At 35.4% G+C, this 19741-nt stretch overlaps 1 protein-coding gene across 1 annotated transcript in view; it reads right to left on the minus strand.

The window, feature by feature from the left end:
* Positions 1-18744, minus strand: part of LOC100756707 (selection and upkeep of intraepithelial T-cells protein 2-like) — a 52926-nt gene extending 34182 nt beyond the window's left edge. The window contains exons 1-4 of the mRNA XM_035438664.1: positions 18672-18744; positions 12193-12540; positions 9791-10072; positions 4777-4888 (exon numbers count right to left, since the gene is read on the minus strand). Of these exons, the coding sequence (XP_035294555.1) occupies positions 4777-4888; positions 9791-10072; positions 12193-12540; positions 18672-18744 (815 nt within the window). The remainder of the gene's footprint in view (positions 1-4776; positions 4889-9790; positions 10073-12192; positions 12541-18671) is intronic.
* Between the last annotated feature and the right edge of the window lie 997 nt (positions 18745-19741).

Here is a 19741-nt window from a genome sequence, read left to right on the forward strand (position 1 = left end):
GTTTGAGAATTTTAATTTTATTGGCATATGTTCATCACATTTAATGATGTATTTCTTTAAGATAGTTTCTTTCAGATATATCTTAACCATTGGCCATATTCCCCCCAACAAATCTTTTCTTTCCCTGTCAATTTAGGATCCCTCCCCAAGACAATCTTTCTTTTATGTTCACCTCACACATATTTAAAATGTTTCTTTGTATCTATGTAAATCCTAAAATTCACAAATGAGGAAAATTGTGATAAATGTATTTCTGAATTATATCAGTTAAAATACCAGTTTCCTACCAATAACAATGCTATTATTTATAGCTGAATAGTATTCCACCCTGAATGCATACCTCATTCTCATATATTTTTACCTAGTCCTCTGTTCATAGTCACACAATTTTTTTTTCTGAAATTTTGAGAGAGTTGTGCAAATGTCAATTATTTTTCATTATGACTGAGTATGAGTCAGTATGTTATAACAAAACTCACTGATTCTCAGGATCTTGACCAGTTGCAAGTCTCCACAGAGACTACAAAAGAGAAAGTTCTCTTTACATTCTAGTAACAGAAGTGCTTTATGGGTAGAAACACTCAGGTTTAGGATGTAATTTTGTGGGCACTCTACAACTGTTTATCAAAACAACAGTCATCTCCATGCCATTGTCTGGTGCTGTAAAAGCCAGCAGTCAGAGAGGAAGCTTCCAGCTCTGTCCTATCCTGATTTTTATATTATGTAGCCAAAGGGCACAGTATCTTTAACAACAGGTACTATCACCAGCTTTTATCATAACCAACAGCAGTAGAAATAGCCTTTGCAGTTTGTGAGGACATATGACTTCATTGGCCTCAGAGGATTTCTAAAGAGTTAATTCTCATATGACAATGAGAATTTATTTCATCTAACATCCTTTTGGCTCCTAGCAGTGTCTTTTTTGTTGGTTTTTACTTACACATGGGAGCTTTCAAAACATGCTTTTCTAAAACTATAAGACATTTATGAGTTAGCCTTACACAATGAAATCTCTTTAACAGAGCATAGACAAGGTCTTTAAAGACTGATTACTGCCTACTCTAAGCAAGAATCACTTGATTCCAGAGAACTAAATGAACACTAATAGAGAAAAGAGAGCCAGTATGAATACTACATGAAAAGATTCCATCATTGTATCAATTATTTCATTATAAAAAGCAATGTTGATTGTAGCATGAATTTAAATTGGTCTTAATAATAAAAACCCAGGGTCAGATATTACAGGGTGAAAGCTCAAAGATCAGAGAAGCAGAGCAGCGAGCCACTAAAGATTTGGCCTCTAGGAAATCCTCAGACCAAAAAAGAGAGATGAGCTCCTGTCTCTGTCCTGCTTTATCAATTCCTCTCTCTGCCCAGCCATATCATTTCCTATTTCCTCTTCCTAAATGCTGGAATTAGTGTGTGCTACCACTGCCTGGCCTCTATGGTTAACTAGTGACTAGCTCTGCTCTTTGATCTTCAGGAAGCTTTATTTGTTAGAGCACAAACAAAGTATCTTCACATTTCTCATTTTTTTTTGTCTAAAATAAAAAGGTTATAACTAATATAAGAAAAATTATATACAATAAGTACAATAGCTACAGACAATATATACAGGCAATAAATACATCAACCATGACTAGTATACTTGCATTTGACAAATTCAGAGAAAATACTCCATTATCTATCTTATTTCAGTGATTCCTAAGGTTATACCTAATTCACTTTCTATTCTGACTTGTATTACCAAAACTATCTTTTTATATCTCTCAACCTTATACACTTTTAATTATTTTAGTGAATTTATTTTCTGAATATGGTAACAAGGAAAACTGTAACTATAACGTTTTCAAGTCTATCAGAGACCCACAAAGGATATAATGTTACCTGGGTAATATAATATTACCTAGGAAGTGCAAGCAAGCGACTTCCAAAAAATGTGAGAAATGAAAGAAATAGCTGGCTGCCTGGACAGTCACCCAAGTTTCCTATGCAACATTGGGGCATCCATTCCCAACCTACAGGCCTAGCATAGCTGACAGACTATTGAGTAAGCTAGATATTCTGAAGGGCTGTACTACCTTGTGGCAAAGTTCAGCATTCACTTTCTTTTGTATCCTGCCTGTCCAATTTGGATGCATACTGTCAGCAGTCCAGGCAAGAACAATCCCTTGCACAGTGTCTTATTTTTTGCCACAAAGAAAGTAAACTCCATGTGGAGTTTCTTCAATGCCCATTCTCTTCTATGAAGTAAATTGGTGTTGCCAAAAGCAGACATGTTTCATTGTCATAAAAGGATCTATGTTATTAAAACCTCTTAAATGCCATATTCTGTAGATCTATGAAGTGTTTGAAGACAACTTATCTATCTAAAATATATATGTGTTTGGCCTTGAAAATATAAGCAACATGACTACAAGTTTAATTGTAATAGGTGACTAGTAACTTGCCATTTCTTTATATCCTACTTAGTTGGTAATAAAAACTTTCAAAGTCTAGAAATTTGTATTATATTGTTAAATGAGTTGGGACTCATGATAGGGACAATATCGTGAGCTAGAGTACAAATGTATGGACAATATCTTCTAACAAAATTAATCTCAAATTAGTATCAATATACCAAGATCCATATCAATGTACAATATATAAAACAAATAGTTGCTTTTTAAAGTAGATTCATTAACCTACCCTTTTATCCTATTTAACATGTTCCCTCCTTCCTCCTTTAACATTGGCATTGCATATTGACATCTTCTCATCCTCCCTTTGTTTCTGTTTCCCTGTCATATCTGTGACTAGTGTGGAGAATAGCAACATCCTCATGTCTTGTAATATACTCATCATTTATTCATGTAAGAAAATTCTTCCTGGACAGAGAGATGAGCCTCAGTTTCATGTACTATCATCCACGACAAAGGCATGAGACTGCTGACAGAACTTTCTTATGAAAGTAGTAGGACTTCCTTTCAGGGATTGCAATATCTGGTCCACCAGGCATTTGGGGTGAGTCTGCATACTCACATGAAGCAGACCCCATTCATCAATGAAGCATTCCATCTGATGCATGTAACAGAAAATGCCCACACTAAGAATATGCTTCCCAAAGGATGTCTTACTATCATATACCTCAGCACTGGTTGTGAGATTTATGATGGTCACTTTGAGTGTGTGTCACTACAGAAAAGAAGTTAATCATCTCATATCATATGGCAAAAGATATTGATATTGATATCCCAAATAACATGCCTTGCCCTCATAATGATAAGCCTCAAATTGACCATTTTACAATCTAGGCAACCATTCTTCCCCAACTTCTCTGGGATAGACAGCCATTGCTCCAACGTATAACCCTATTAAAATGAAACAGTTTTTTTTTTTTTTTTTGCTCATTACAATATAAAGCAAATTACAGGTATACTACATAATCCTACAGGGTAAGCAATTTCAGAAAGATCAAATTGAACTCTAAAGGATATGCTAAATTAACTGACAGGGATAATAATGACCCCTAGATATAGATTGCATAATGCTTTATGAATTTTTAATTTTCTTAATGCTAATGAGAAAGGAATAACGGCTGCAGAATATGGCTTTTAAGATGTTTATATGACAATGAGACATGTCTTCTTCTGGCAGCACCAATTTACTTCAAACAAGATGATGGACATTGAGACTCTATGTAGAGTTTACTTTCTTTGTGGCAAAAATAAGCCACTGTGCAAGAGATTACTTTAGCTTTGACTGTTGACAGTATGCTGTCCAAATTGGACAAGCAGGACACAAAAGAAATGACTACCAAACCTTGACAATACAAGGTAGGACATCTGTTTAGAATATCTTGCTTCACAGAAATATTTGTGAGATTTCCTAGCACCATAGGCTGAAGATGAATGCCCCAACATTGAAGAGGAACCTTAGGTGACTGTCTAGGAAGCCAACAGTTTCTGTCATTTCTCACAGCCACTTTCTTGCACTTCTTGCTTACTCAAGTAATATTATTTCCTTCTTGAGTCTCTGTGGAGTTGACAAATTTATAGTTATAGTTTTCCTGGTTACTAGCTTCATTAAAGACATTCACCAAAGAGGTGAAAAATATATAAGGTCGAGAAACATAAAAACACAATTTTTGTGTAGATAATGTATGTTAGGATAGAAAGTGAATTAGGTACAACCTTTTAGCCTCACCCAGACAGGATAAATACAGAGTATTTTCTCTGTATTTGTCAATTGCTAATGGATTAGACATTGTTGATGTGTTCATTGCCTGCATATGTTGTATATAATTATTGTACTTATTGTATATTTTATCTTATAGTAGTTATAATCTTTTTCATTTTAGACAAAATGTGGAAAAGTGGTGATATATTTTTTGTGCTCTAACAAATAAAATAAAGCTTGCCTGAAAATCAGAGGTTTGGAGCTAGCTACTAGCTAACCACAGTGGTCTGGAGGTTGGTACAGACAGACAGGAAGTGATATGACTGGGCAGAGAGTGGAATGTAAGGTGGGAGGAGACGAGAGCTCCCTCTTTTTTATTTGGGAAGTTAAAGAGTTTAGGTGGGATGTGGTTTGAACCTTTGTATCTCTGAACATTAAACATATACCTGACTCTTGGCTTTTATTATTAAGACCTATTAAAACTCATAGGTAAGATCCTATGTAGCATAAGACCCCAGAGTTAAGGACTTCCTGGGCAGAATGATGTGGGAAGCAGTGATTGAATAGCTTTAGGTACTTCCCATTATTTTACTTTAGTTCCACACCACTCAAACCTACTTACCAAATATGGAATGTTGCTGAGCACAGGAAGTCAAGAGGAAGGCTATCAGCACAAATTCTATCATACTCAGAATATATATCCAAACTCTTCTCCATGAAAACAGTTCATCTGAAATGTGAGGCACAAATCTTTTCACTGAGAAAACTTGCTTGTACACACATCATTAAGAATAGTGATTCATCTGAAGCGTGATACAATTTAAGTCTACCACCTTGGAATATTAGACCTAGGCAAGTGTGGAGAGGTAGTTATGATGGGCTGGGTAAGGAACAGACTGTTTCCAGAGTCAAATAAGCCAGATATGTTTTAGAGTGAGGTAGATAAAAAGGTATGTGGAGGCCACCTCTCTCATTTCTTCTTATTAATCCTGCCTCATATGCTTCCTGGGCGAAAAGGAAGAGACAGAGCAAAATCTTCCCCAATGTTCAATTGTAGGCTGCCAATAAGAATCATAAAGCCAGTCCAAAGCAGTGCTGCAGTATTCATATCTGAAGTTCCATGACATGTGCCCTGCTCTATTCAGTGCACCCATTGGTTCTGGGACTACTGTTCCTGAATATATCTAGGGAATTAACTTTGCATAAAATTTCCTTTTCTCTTAAGGGGGTTTCTCCTGCCTGGTTCCACAGCTTCTTTGCCCCAAATAAACACACAAAAATTTATATTAAATATAATATGTTTACCGGATGGCTCAGGTTTCTTATTGGTTAGCTCTGTCTTAATTATTAACCTATTTATATTAATCTATGTATTTTCATAATCCAGCATGTTACGCCTTCAGCAGCATGGCATCTCTTCACCACTTCTTTCTGCCTTCCTTTCCCCAGTCTTAACCTTGTCTCGTAGCCCCACCTATGCTACCTGCCTGACTACTGGCCAATCTTTCTTCCCAGGTAAAAATTCTACACCATTTAAAACATGTCATTGTGTCTAGCATGAGGCAATTTAGAGCCCACCAAGAATTCTCTTATATCACTTGAATGTTTGTTTGTTGTGGAATAAACCTGTATTGAGCTGTTACTTTCATGCATGTAATTACCCAGTATAGTCTCTACCCCAGATAAACTCTCATGCCTTGTAATCCAGTGATCTCCAATTGGAACCTTGCTAGCTTGCTAGTCATTCAGCAACAAATTCCTGCATGATTAAGTTTGATCATGATCCTTTCTTTGTCATCATACTTGATTTTTTTTTATGTTCCATAGATGGAACATATGGTTAAATATTTTCCATTTCCTAAAAGTACAACAGTGTCCAAAGTTTGTGTTTATTGTAATTATTTTAAAACACATGGCTTAGAGTTCATAAATACTTAATGAAAATATTAGATCATAAAGTATACATTTTGTTACTCAATGAAGTTGCAATAAGTTAACAAATATTTCAATTTTACTTTTATTTATATACACATATATGCATATGTATATATATCTACCAAATCAGTGCCTTTCATCCTTTTAAAAGTATCTTCTAGAAAGTATCTGTCTAATTTCATGGATATATACCAATACTAGTGCATAGTTATAATACATTCTTTTGATTTTATTTAGTTCCTGTAATGTAACATGTTTTATTTGTTTAATTATAATGTGGCATCCAATATTTGAAGCAGTTAAGAGGGTCAGTATATAAAATCACCAAAGATTTGTTTTTTTTTTGGAAAGGATACAGATATAGAGAAATATCATAATAAAAGAGTTGCATAATAGCTAAAAATAGCACTAATAATAAAGGAAGCAAAGTTAAACTATTAAGGAAACAGGGACCTTCAGGTGTGTAGAAGCAAGTTACATGTTTCAGGTTGGTCATCAAGGTAATACTTATGAGGAAGTGAGATTTGAATATGGAATTGAAGGAGATATGGAAAGTTAGTTGAATTTACATTGTGTTGGAAGAAGAGATAAGTAGAGGAAAAATCTGAGGACAGAGCTCATCTACACGGATGTGTGAATAGGTAAGGTGGAGAAGGATCACATGACGAGGTGAATCAATGAAAGTAACAGCAGCAAAAATAACTGAAAAAATTGGGGGTTGTTTAACTATAACCAAAAAGGAACCAATTTCGGGAAAATTAACACAGATGGTATTTTATGTAATTTATTCTATCCCTATGCTCAGGATATACCACCATGAACTAGGTAAGAAACAGGGAATGTTTTAGGGTGCTATTTCTAAATCATAATCAATAATTCAGGATTAGATGGCTGTGATAAGGTGGTGATAAGTGATGAAGAAAGAAGAGGAGGGATTCAGAGGACATGAGGGAGCAGAAAGGTTGAGTCAGGGGAAGAATAGATGATAACAAGAAAGGAGATGCCATAATAGAGGGAGACATTTTGGTTTACAGAGAAATCAGGCACTAGGGAAATGTCTGGAGATCTACAAAGATGACACCAGCTAACAATCTAAGCAACAGAGGAGAGGCTATCTTAAATACCCTCCCCTAATAATGAGATTGATGACTAATTTATATGCCATCCTATAGCCTTCATCTGGCAGCTGGTGGAAGTAGAAGCAGACACCCACAACTAATCACTGAACTGAACTGGAACCCAGATTCAGAGAAGGACTAGTGACTAGCACAGGGGTCCAGACCAGGCTGGTGAAACCCACAGAAACAGCTGACCTGAACATTGGGGAACTCTTGCTCCCCAGACTGATAGCTGGAATACCAGCATGGGACTGATCCAGACCCCAGGAACATGGGTTTCTGTGAGGAAACCTCGGAAATCTATGGGACCTCCTGTAGAAGGTCAGTACTTATCCCTAGCATATAGGTGTGGACTTTGGGAGCCCATTCCATATAGAGGAATACTCCCTGAGCCAAGACACATGGGGGTAGGCCTAGGTTCTATCCCAAAGGATATGATAGACTCTGATGACACCCTATGGAAGGCCTCACCATCCAGGGGGACAGAAAGGATATGTGATAGATAAGGTTTTAGTTGGGGTGGTGGTGGTAGGGGAGAAGGGAACTGGAATTGTCATGTAAATCAATCCTGTTTCTAATTCAAATAAAAAAGTTAAAAAAAAAGAAAAAATAGGTACAAGTAATTCCTTGAATTACTAAAATATTCTTAATTGTAACAAATTTTAATCTCTTAAGCATGAAATTTGCTTCTCCCCCCAAGCAAATTATACCTAACATGAACAAAGAGATATTTCTGCTCATTACATTAACACTATAACAAACATACTGGGTTTGTTATTTCTAGCACATTCCATTCTGATCTTTCACACAGTAATTTGATAGGAATCCACAGCTTATGTAGTTTTGTATATGTTCTTCCATTTCCTCATCTTTTTTGAGATTTCTAACTCTTACCCCCAATTAGAATTTTCTGGATTAACTAAATAATCCTATACTCAAATATTTGAAATATCAATGTTTTCAAGTTAATTACAAATTAGAATAACCAAAATAAAAAATGTTAGCTTCAGCATAAATTAATTCAGCCTTAAAAAAATCTCATGTCATTGTGAGAAAAACATCAACAGTAATGAATATTTACAATTTTCATATTTATTATATATAAATATTAATATGTCATACTAGTATATAATATCTACTGATAAAATATACATAATATATGTTATATTATGGAATATAAATATGTTGATATTTATATATTTTTTAAAAATGTGAATTCAATTATTGACTTGACTACTTTTTCTATAGTATTCATTCTTTTCTGACTTACTGGATCTCTAATTTCATCTTATATCCCATGATTCCTGGTCTACACCAAATGGAGTGTCACTATCCCCAACTCCTTATATATAGGAACCTTTTGGTGGAATTATTCACTGGGCTGTTCAAAACCTCTCAACTCTAGCTTTTGTTCATTCATGTCTGTATAATTTCAAGGCCTATATTGTCACAGTTGGGTCACCTTTAGGTTTTTACTATCAATGTGGCCAGAGTGAAATTAAATTGTCTTCTTTTGTTTTCAGGTTTTACACCCATTTTTCTTTTTATGATATATGGATCGGGATCATTGGACTTAATCTGGATCATTGGAACCACCACAGTCTGGTACCCTAAGTCAGACATCTGTCTTGAGTCTCCAGTAACAATGAAATCTGGTATATTTTAATGGTAGACCTAGAATTATTTCTCTGTATGTGTGAATGTGATAGAAAATTTAAGTAATGGGTGATTTTAATGACTTGGTTCTGAGAACTGAAAATATGAACTGATACTCCAAAGCACTAAATTAAGCAAGTTCGGGAGTAACAATGACTTTAGTTCTTATTGTGCTCCCTTTATGATATTTATTAAACATTTGGGTTGACTTACGAGTTTTCAGATTAGAACAGAAGGATAGAGGAGACATATCTTAAGGAAGAGTAAGAGTTCCAGTGGTGCTTAAAGCCATGAGATAAAAGGAAGTATGAAGAGAGCAAGGCCTCAAAAGCTATGCCTTGGAACCTTTAATGTCAATATGCCAGTTAGTTTTGTTGACTTGCCACAAACCAGAGTCATCTGCAAAGGAGAAACCCCAATTGACAAATTACGTTGATCTGATTGGACTTAGACCATGTGTGGGTGGCATTTTCGATTTGGTAGGGACCAGACCCCTGGGGGTGGATGTTGCCATCCTTGGTCAGGTGTTCCTGAATTGCATTAAGAAAGCAAACAAATGAAGCCATGGAGAACAAGCCAGTGAAGTGTTTCTCTGTGATCTCTACTTCAGTTCCTGCCTCCAACTTCCTACTTTGAGCTCCTGCTCTGGCTTTGCTTGATGAAGCACTAAGATGTAGGTGTGTAATCCAAATAGACACTTTCCCTGCCCCAACTTGTTTATGATCATGATACTTTATCACAGTGACAGAAAAGCAAACTACAATAGTCAAACATATAGATTCAGAAAATAAATACATCAAAGAGAGTAAGAGTGACAACAAACTAGATTGAAAGTAAGCCCCAGAGAATGAAAGGCCTAAGGAAAAATTAATAATAAGTGTGTGAAATAATGGCTGTTACTGAAGAACAAAGACATATTTTACCTGAAAGGATAATACTGATGCTTTCTTCTTGGTGAGTTAGAAGGTTTCGAAGGCAGCAAGTGACATTTCGGTGGGAGCTGGCTTTAATAAGAAGGACCATTGTCATGTTGAACAATTTGTTTATATCCTGTGAGTGGGATTTTGATATTTCTGGAATGACCTCTCCTTTGCTGTCTCTCCATTCCATATGAGGCAGTGGGAACCAGCCTGCTGAATGACACTCCAACATCACACCTTTGCTATTAGGGGGATGCATAAAAATCTGTATGTCTGAGCTTGTGACTGGTTGACAACAAAAGAGGAAAACAATATTGTTAGGTTTAAATGGAAGAGGAAAGAAGAGAAAAATAAAAGCTTTTTTTTCCAGTTTAATACCAGTTTCAAAAGATACAATAGTAATAAAAAAATCTACAGGATTTCTACAGGTTGCCATAAGAATCTCATGAAAATGGCAGGAGCTGCATGGAAAGGCTATAATAACAGTAGGCAACCTGTACAGACTAGTTCAGCCCAGCAAAGGGTTGTTTCATTGTTTATTCATTTATTTAAAACATACTTTAAGTTGTTTACTAAGAGTGAGTAATTAACCTACATCTTTTGAATTATGATGAACAGAAACCAAGATTTTAACCATTATATAATTTATAATTTTTTCTTTTGTCATAGTCACTAGCTAAATTTGAGCCACTGTAAATAGATCATGAAAATGAATTTCATTAGAAGCACAATTGTGAGACTCTTCTTGAATCTTTGTGTACTTCTGTAGTAGGTAATTTTATAATTTGTGAACATTAGCAAGTAAAGATATTTGGAGAAAAGGATATACTCTGTGTAGCTGCTATTGCCACTAAAAAATGAAGAGGTAATGGAGAAGTGGCAAAGATATAGGAGCAAAGCATTTGTTTCTTTTGGCTTTTCTTGTTATTTTTGTTTTTTAAAATTAATCTTTATTCTTAATTTTTTTGTTTTTCTATTTTTCTTTTGTGTGGGTGTCAGGGGATGATACAGGGGTGAAGGACTGATACAGAGGGACTGACAAGTGAGTGAGATTGGGGTGGATGGTATAAAATTATTAAAGAATCAATAAAATTATATTACAGTGTGTTAATATAAAACAGGCAATACATTAATAATATGAAAAGTACATACTAATTTAAAGAAAATAAACATGCCTGAAAAATTTCAGCATATTTTTTGATACAAAAAACTGCCTAATTCATAGGCCAAAAGAGAATAAATGATGATTTAAAGCACTGTACCAAAGCTACAGTGTCTAGAAATATGTCCTAGGAATAACACAAATATTATACACACACACACACACACACACACACACACACACAAGTAGTTGTGTGTGTTGAGGTTTAACCCATAAGACTACTAAAAACAGAAATAGTTAGCTTTTTGTCTCATTTGACCATTAAGCATGACAATGAGCTACATTGTGTAATTCTGCTTTAGACTACAGAGATGAGTGTTGATTATATCCAATGAAGATTAACCATCTGGGTTTAGAGCCCTACATGTATGTGCACACATTAATGGATTTTCTCAGTTTTTTTTTTTTTTAAATTTTAAGCTCTTAACCTTCCTTCCTTTTATTTTTCATCCAGAATAATTCAGAGTAAGGAAAGTAGAATAAATGCTGCAAAGTTGCCTATACTTTTATATACAGTATTATATCTGAGGATAGTGATGATTGTAGTTAAAATCTTTTTTTAAAAGATTTAGGAAAATTAGGCTGGGTGTTGGTGGCGCACGCCTTTAATCCCAGTACTAAGGAGGCAGAGGCAGGCAGATCTCTGCGTTCAAGGCCAGCCTGGTCTCCAGAGCGAGTGCCAGGATAGGCTCCAAAGCTACACAGAGAAACCCTGTCTCGGAAAACCAAAAAAAAAAAAAATAAGGAAAATTAATTGTGTACAAAATATTCAGTGAATTAATTTGGAGAGAAATGGATATAAGTATTATTCGCAAAAAGAATATTTTTCTTTCTTTAATTAAAATTTCTCTACAATATTTTTGATCATGTTTTCCCCTATATTCCTATATCATCCCCACCTGCATACCCACCCAACTTTATGGTAAAAAGCATATTTTAAAAATTCAGTTCATTTGGAAAATTACTAAAGAGTTGTTAGAGATATTTGAAAGTATAATAAAACAACCTAACAATGTATGTAGGCATAATACGAAAATATTTACTGGTAGAACCACTTTCTGAACTGTAGTAATTTTCATTTTTGATCTTCCCTGATATCCAATTCAAAGTCTAATTGTATAGAATTCATCTTGCTAATCAAATCACGCAATAAGAGTCAAACACTGATAATATTCCAACCACTCAACCCTAGATAGGCTTTGAATCATGGGTTCACAGCAGTCTCAAAGGAATCCATTCCTACCTGTAACCTTGACCTCTGCAATGTGTTCTTCATAGAATTTGCCATCTTTGAAGACACAGTGGTATGGCCCATCATCATCAGCAGTCACATTAAAGATCCTGAGGGTCACTTTTCCTTTCCCAATGTCATCTTTCAGGAGTTCAGTCCGCTCCACATACTTGGAGATAGTTTCTCCATGCAGGTCTTTACCATTCCTGTACAGGTGCACAGGTTGTGTATATCGGTTCCTGAACCACCGAATCTCCATGTGCTGAGCATTTTGTGGTGGGAACACCTGACAACTGAGTTCAAGGTTTCCACCCAGTGGAGCCAAGACTGGCCTAGTCAAGCCAGCCACTGTGAATTCTTCTGTGAAGGAGAATAACCAAAAGACAAGGGTGTGAATTAGTAACTGTGTTCACACCTTTTGTTGAAATCATTCTCTCTGCTAATCCCTCTTCTGTCTTCTCCCCCACTCTCTCAAGCATCCACATATACTTCAGGGAATGTCACTTTGTTTATCCTCAAGGCATTTTAATTACTAATTACTTAATTGATACTAAAGCAGAAAGTGTTACTACAAATATTTAGAGAAGATTTTAAGGAACTGTTGGAAGTGTTGAGCCACTTCAAGACAGGCTGGATTCAAGACAAATCAAGGCAGTGTGGAAGACTCAGTCAGGGAAAATTGCTACACGAGTAGGCCTTGTCATGTAGTGGAAATTTAGCTGAACTAGGGCTCCAGGGACATTAGGTAATCCTCAGCCTATGTGTCTTATCATACATGCACAAGGTTTGTAGATGAGAATGTGGCAGGCACTGCTGTCCTTTTGTGTTAAATAATTGTGATACAGATGAGGGAGCTGCCACAGCCATTGGACTGATGTGTTCATTAATGATCTTGGATTTTATGATATAGTCTTGATATTTCCATTTGCCCAGGTGTTCCTTATCCATGCTGATAACTTAATAGGTATTGTTTTCTTTATTTGTATGATTAAGCTATTTGTGATTTTATTTATTGTGATTCATACTGGGTTGGTAATGATAGTTAACTTGAACAAATGTATACAGTTATTCTGACTCATCAAGTGAACTCAAGATGTAACAAACTGCTGCACTGTAAAATTGAGTCACTCATCTCAGTCATCAGCTTGAAAATTACTGTTCCACATCATGTAGAGCAGAGCATTTCCTGAACTCTATAGTTAATAAAGATGAAAATTAGGTGAATATTATGAATCAAAAACCAGTAAGCTTTCAACCAACTATTAGAATAGCTGAAATCTAAACCATTGACAAGACAAATAATGGCAAAAGATGAAGACAACATGGCTATTAGTTTTTGTTGTTGTTGTTGTTGGTAGCAATGTAGAATGATTCAGACACTATTGAAGATAGTTTGACATTTTCTAACTGCTATATTTGGACTTACTATACTTTCTTTCCATTAGTCATGATTCTACATGTAGTTCAAATGAGTTGTAAAGTACATATACTGAAATTTATACACAATTGTTAGTATCTTTTTTATTTCCAGTTGCTAAAAAGTGGAAACAATCAAAATGCCCTTCAATAGGAGAATGAAGACACCAACTCTGGTACATTCATAAAATGAAATATTATGAATTAGTAGAAGAACTGTTTCAATAGTGACACAAATACTAAGGTAGTATTTAATCAATTTTGATGGGGTTTAAGGCCAACTCCATGATACAGAAACCATACCTGACATGCCTAAAGTGGACAAGAACCTGAGATCAGAAAGTCATGTCCCTTAGGGTAACACCTAATACTACTGTTCTGTGAAAGGAATGTAGTAATAAAATGACTCCTAATAACATACTTCTATACCCAGAGATCAGTGCCTAGCTCCAAACCTTATCAGAGAAGTTTCTTCTTACAGTAGATGGGAAATAATGTAAAGACCTACAACTGGATAATGTGCAGAGTTAGAAGATTTGGTGTACTCAATGCTAAATGAGATGTCTTCTTCAAACTCCTGTCCCTTAAGGTTAGGGGATCTATGCAGAAGAGGAGTCAGAAAAGAGCAAGAAGTGATGGATGAACACAAGGAAACAATTGTCTTTCAAACATAGCAGGACTGATTCACATAGGAATTCACAAACAATAGAAGCACACACAAAACCTCCACAGTTCTAGGGATGACAGAGTCCAAGCAGAGAGAGGGGGAAGTAGAAATGATGTCCCACCCCTAACAAGAGCTATCTGCAATTGATACCAACTGGCAAAGGAAAACTCAATTTTCTTTAATGCAATCTTGCTGGGTATATTAACCAAACTCCAGGGCAGGCCCCAATCCTAGGAGTAGTTGGCCAAGTCTAAACTGACTCGACAGAATTTTGGAGGACTTTTTGTTTTGTTTTCCTTTGTTATTGCATTTTTTCTTTTTGCCTTATGTGTCTTTTGCTTATTTGTTTTGATTTTTTGTTTTGTATTTCTTTTTTGTTTTGGCTTTGTAGCTTACATTTTTGTTCTTACTAAATAGAGAGCAAAATATTGAGAGTGGGAGGGACAGAAAGATATAAAAAGAAAAAAGCAAGAGTGAGAGTAAAAGAGAGAGAGAGACAGAAAGACACAGAGAGATTATAATGTTGAGTGGGTGAAGAAGATCTGGGAGGAACTGAGTGAGAAGCAAATATGACCAAAGCAGATTGTATTCAATTTTGTTTTCAAGAAATAATTTTTAAACAGGAATGAGTTGCATGGATGAAGCTCAATATTTTTAAGTGAAAAAATCAGTTTAAAATGGACATACCTTATATGATATGTAACATTCTAGAAGGCAGAGGCACAGCTCTGTAGCAGACCACCTGTTACAGAAGTGGGGAATCTATGCAAATCCAGATAACACTTGCAACTTTTCTCCACCACTGGATCTTGTCAGCCTCTCCTTCTAATCCATTTCCATTCCTCAGTGGCAGCTCCTAGTACCTAGAAACACTTTCTACCAAGGACCCCTATTGACCACACCTGGGAGGATTTCAGAAGAATTCTGAATACCCAACTCACAGCCACTGCTCTCTCCTAAGAGCCAGAGAGGACAATAGAATCCAAGGGATAGAAATCCACCCAATAAAGACAAAAAAGAGATCTCAGCATGTAGAATTACAATCATCCCAAACACAGATGTCTAGACGCCAGCACACACACACACACACACACACACACACACACACACACACACAAATAACAGCCAATACAATCTGTCTCCAGTAGATCCCAGAGACTCTTCTACATAGATAGGTCCTGAGAAATGTAGTATAGCTGAAGCACAAGTCTGTCCAAACAGGTATTATGAATATGTTCAAACTCTTCAAAGGGGGAAAATGAAGAAATCTATTAAAGAAATCTATGAAAACACACACAGTGCAATGAAATGAAGAAAACATTTCAAGACACTAAAGTGAAAATAGAATAAATATACACCTAAACTAAGGGAAAGCTGGAAGTGAAAAATTTAGGCACTTGAGCAATAACCTCAGAGGCAAAACTCACCAACAGAACACAAGAGATAAAAGAGAGAATCTTAGTCATTGAAGACAAGATAGAAGAAATGGATACCTAGATCAAATAAAATGTTGAATCTAATAAAATTTAGGCACAAAGGATCCATGAGATTTTGTGACATTATGGAAAATAATCAAATCTAAGAATAATAGCAAAAGAAGGAAAAGAAACCTATGTCAAAGGCATAGAAAATTTCCTTAACCTAAAGAAATAGATGTCTATCAAGCTACAAAGGCATACAGAACCCACAGTAGACTGGATACTACTACCACTACTACTACTACTACTACTACTACTACTACTACTACTACCAGCATAAATTATATAGTTACATATACAAATATGAAGGGTTGAAGTTAAAATGGTTTTTTTGGGATAATATGATGGTACAGATAAGTAAACTTAAAAATACAACCAGGAAACCCCTAGAGTTGATAAACACTTTTAGTAAAGTAGCTGGATACAAACTTAACTCACAAAAATTTGCAGGCCTCCTACATACAAATAACAAATGGACTGAGAAAGAAATTATGGAAACACCTTTCATGGTAGCCTCAAATTATATAAAATATCTTGTGGTAGCTCTAACTAAGAAAACGAAAAATAGTTAAATCTCAAAAATGTTAAGGCATTGAAGAAAGATACCAAAAACAGTATCAGAAGATGAAAAATCCAAATACATGGATTGGTAGGAAATGCACTTAAATTGGTCATCCTACCAAAAGCAACCTATAGATGCAATGAAATATCCAATGGAATTCCAAATCACTCAGCACAGAACTTGAAGGATAATTTTCAGGTATATGGAAATACAAATCCCAGGATAGCTAAAACACTGTTGAATAACAACAAAACTGTTAGAGGCAATACCACTTTCTACCTGAAATTGTACTACAAAGATATAGTAGCAAAAGCAGCAGCATACTGAAGCAAAACCAGACACTTTATCTTTGAAATCAAATTGAAGATACAGACATAAGTAGTTCACACACCTATGAACACCTTCTTATGAAAAAGAAGCCATAAAAATAAAAGACATCATGGTCCTGGTCAAATTGGATGGATGCTTGTAAAAAAATGAAAATAGATCCATAATTATCATTCAGCACAAAACTTAACTCTGAATGTATCAAGGATCTTAATATAAGTCCAGTAACATTGAGTCTTATAGAAGAGAAAGTGAAGAATAGTTTTAAATTCATTAGCACAGGAAATGTATTTCTGAACAGAATATCATGAGCACGGAGACTGAGAACAACAAATAAGAAATGGAACTTCATGAAACTGAAAGACTATGCACAGAAAAATGCAGTATCACTCAGACAAAGATTTTTACCTACTACACATTTGATAGAGGGCTATCCTCTAAAATATGTGAAGAATTAAAAAATCTAGACATCAAAAAACCAAATAACCCAACTAAAAAATGGTATAAAGATATCAACAGAGAATTCCCAGAGAGAACACCCAAATGACTGTGAAACACTTAAAGAATTGTTCACCACTTTTAGCCACCAGGGAAATGCAAATGAAAACATACTTTGAGATTTCATTGTACATCCTTTAGTTACACTTACCAATAAAACAAATGAATGACAGATCGTGCTGATGGTGTTGTGAAGTAAGAGTCACAAATATCCATTGCTAGTGGGAGTTCAAAATTGTACAGTCATGAAAGAAATCAGTCTGGCCTTTCTTGGGAAGCTGAGACTAGGTCTACCCAAAGATCTAGCTATTTTACTCTTGAGAATATACTCAAAGGATGCTTTATCCTAATATGGAGACACCCGACCAATCATATTAATTGTACCTCTATTCATAATATTCAAAACTTAAAAGCAGCCTAGATGTTTTTCAATGGATGAATGGATAAGTAAAATGTTGTAGATCTACAGCGTGGAGTATTATTATTCATCCATTTAAAAATATGAAATGAAGTTCACAGGTAAATGGATGGAGCTAGGAAAAAAAATTTCTGAGTGAGGTAATCCAGACCAAGAAAGACAGATATAGTATGTATTGACTTACATATGGATGTTAGCTTTAAGTCTTCAATAAGAAAGCTACAATCCACATAACCACAGAGGTTAGATACAAATTAAGGGGTTAGTGGAGAGAGATGGACTTCCCTAAGAAGGGAAAGTAAAATATGTTGCTATGGATTACAGGGATGTAATGGAAGGATCAATACAGGACAGGAAGAGGAAGGAAAGGGGAGGGAATACAAGGAGGGACAGACAAAACTGAGGCCCATTTCTGGGGCCATATGGAAACCCAGTACAGCAACTAAAGTTGCTTTATACATATATGAAGGCGATCCAAATGAAAGGGAGACAAAGTCACAAATGAATATCTTTCACCAAATGAAGCCTCCACTATGCAGAATGAGTCTAATCAGTGTGGATAACAAGTAAATGTGAATGAGTGAGATTTATCATTGGAAAATCAGCTTTTGCTAGAATATTCTACATCTTTTATATCATTCATTGTCTAAGTCTTTTCTTTTAAATGTCTTCAAGTAATTTGTATTTGTTTGTGCTTTGCACAGATGTTCCTACAAAGTCAAGTTCTCATTTTCCAAGTCTGTTTCATCTTCCCTCATCTTTCCTCCCTACTGTGATAACTCGGATGAATTTTAATATGTATCTGCAGCCTGTGCCAATTCCTCAATGTAAAAGTAATATGTAAGTCCTGTGCATTAAATAGGAATATTGAGTCCTCGAGGAAAGTATTCAATCTCTATCATTGTACTTTCTTCCTGGAAACTGAAACAAACTGAACTAAAGCATATTTGCTGATTAGACATAGTTAATTGTTCCTCTAATCTGAATACTCTTATAACTGTCTTCACTGCTACATTCAAACTTTAGGGACAATGATATAAATATCCTGTTCTTTGTAACATACCTTGATTTTTCTGGCATGTTTGACATTGCTAAGGCTCTTAAGGGCAAGTGAGAGAGTCATACCTGAACTCAGTGCCACCATCTGAAGGAGGTACAAGATAACACAGTGTGTGACAAGTACCCCTCTAGCTCGCATTATACCTGTGATGAAACATATTAATGAAAGTTTGGATTAGATTTATTTTTAGCTTTCCATTCAATTTCTAATATTTCTATAACCCTAATATTTTACCTTATGTGTGTGTATGACAGATATAAAAACTACCACATTTGACTCCTGGATCAAAGGCCAAAATACTAAGTAATTTATTTTAAGAAAAATCAAAATATTTATGATATATACTTGTTGAATTTTGAATGAACAAAGCATATACCATGTTTCACAATCTTTTTCTAAAATTATTTCATTTGTGTGTTTGTGTGTTTTACCTGCATATATGTATGTACTTGCATTCTTGGTGCCCACAGAGGTCAGCAGAGATTGTTTGATCTCCTGGAACTGTAGTTAAACATGTTTGTGACCACCATATGGATGCCAGAACTAAAGTTGGGTCCTTAGCAAGAGCAAAAATGTACTCTTAGTTACTGATCCATCTCTCCCTATGTCTTTCTATATTAACTATGTATAATGGATGTCATTAGGACATTTCTATATTCTATATATTAGGACATTTGTATTCACTATAATTGTCCTCTCTTGTGCACTTCCAGTCCTACTAACCTTCCTCTTTCCAACAACTTTCCTTTATAATATTATATTTTTTTAATTGTTATGATAATCCTTTGAGTTTAATTAGGATATTTTATAGGACAGTGGCAAAGGTTTGTTTACAGGGACATGGCTCACCAGTGGTCACACCACTGAAAAAGTGAATCTTTACCTCCTCAGCAATTATCAGCTTCCTATAAAACCTCAGAGTCAGATGAGGTATTTTTTAGTTACTCCTGTTTCCACAATGGCAAACAGCAGCACTAATCCTGTGCAGGTCTTATGCAGGTAATCATAGTTGTCCCACTAGAAATATTTCTCCTAGATAATTGTATTTTCATACTTTTTTTTTTTTGGTTTTTCGAGACAGGGTTTCTCTGTGTAGCTTTGGAGCCTATCCTGGCGCTCGCTCTGGAGACCAGGC

Source organism: Cricetulus griseus, chromosome 2 (assembly GCF_003668045.3).
Source record: "Cricetulus griseus strain 17A/GY chromosome 2, alternate assembly CriGri-PICRH-1.0, whole genome shotgun sequence".
NCBI lineage: Eukaryota > Metazoa > Chordata > Mammalia > Rodentia > Cricetidae > Cricetulus > Cricetulus griseus.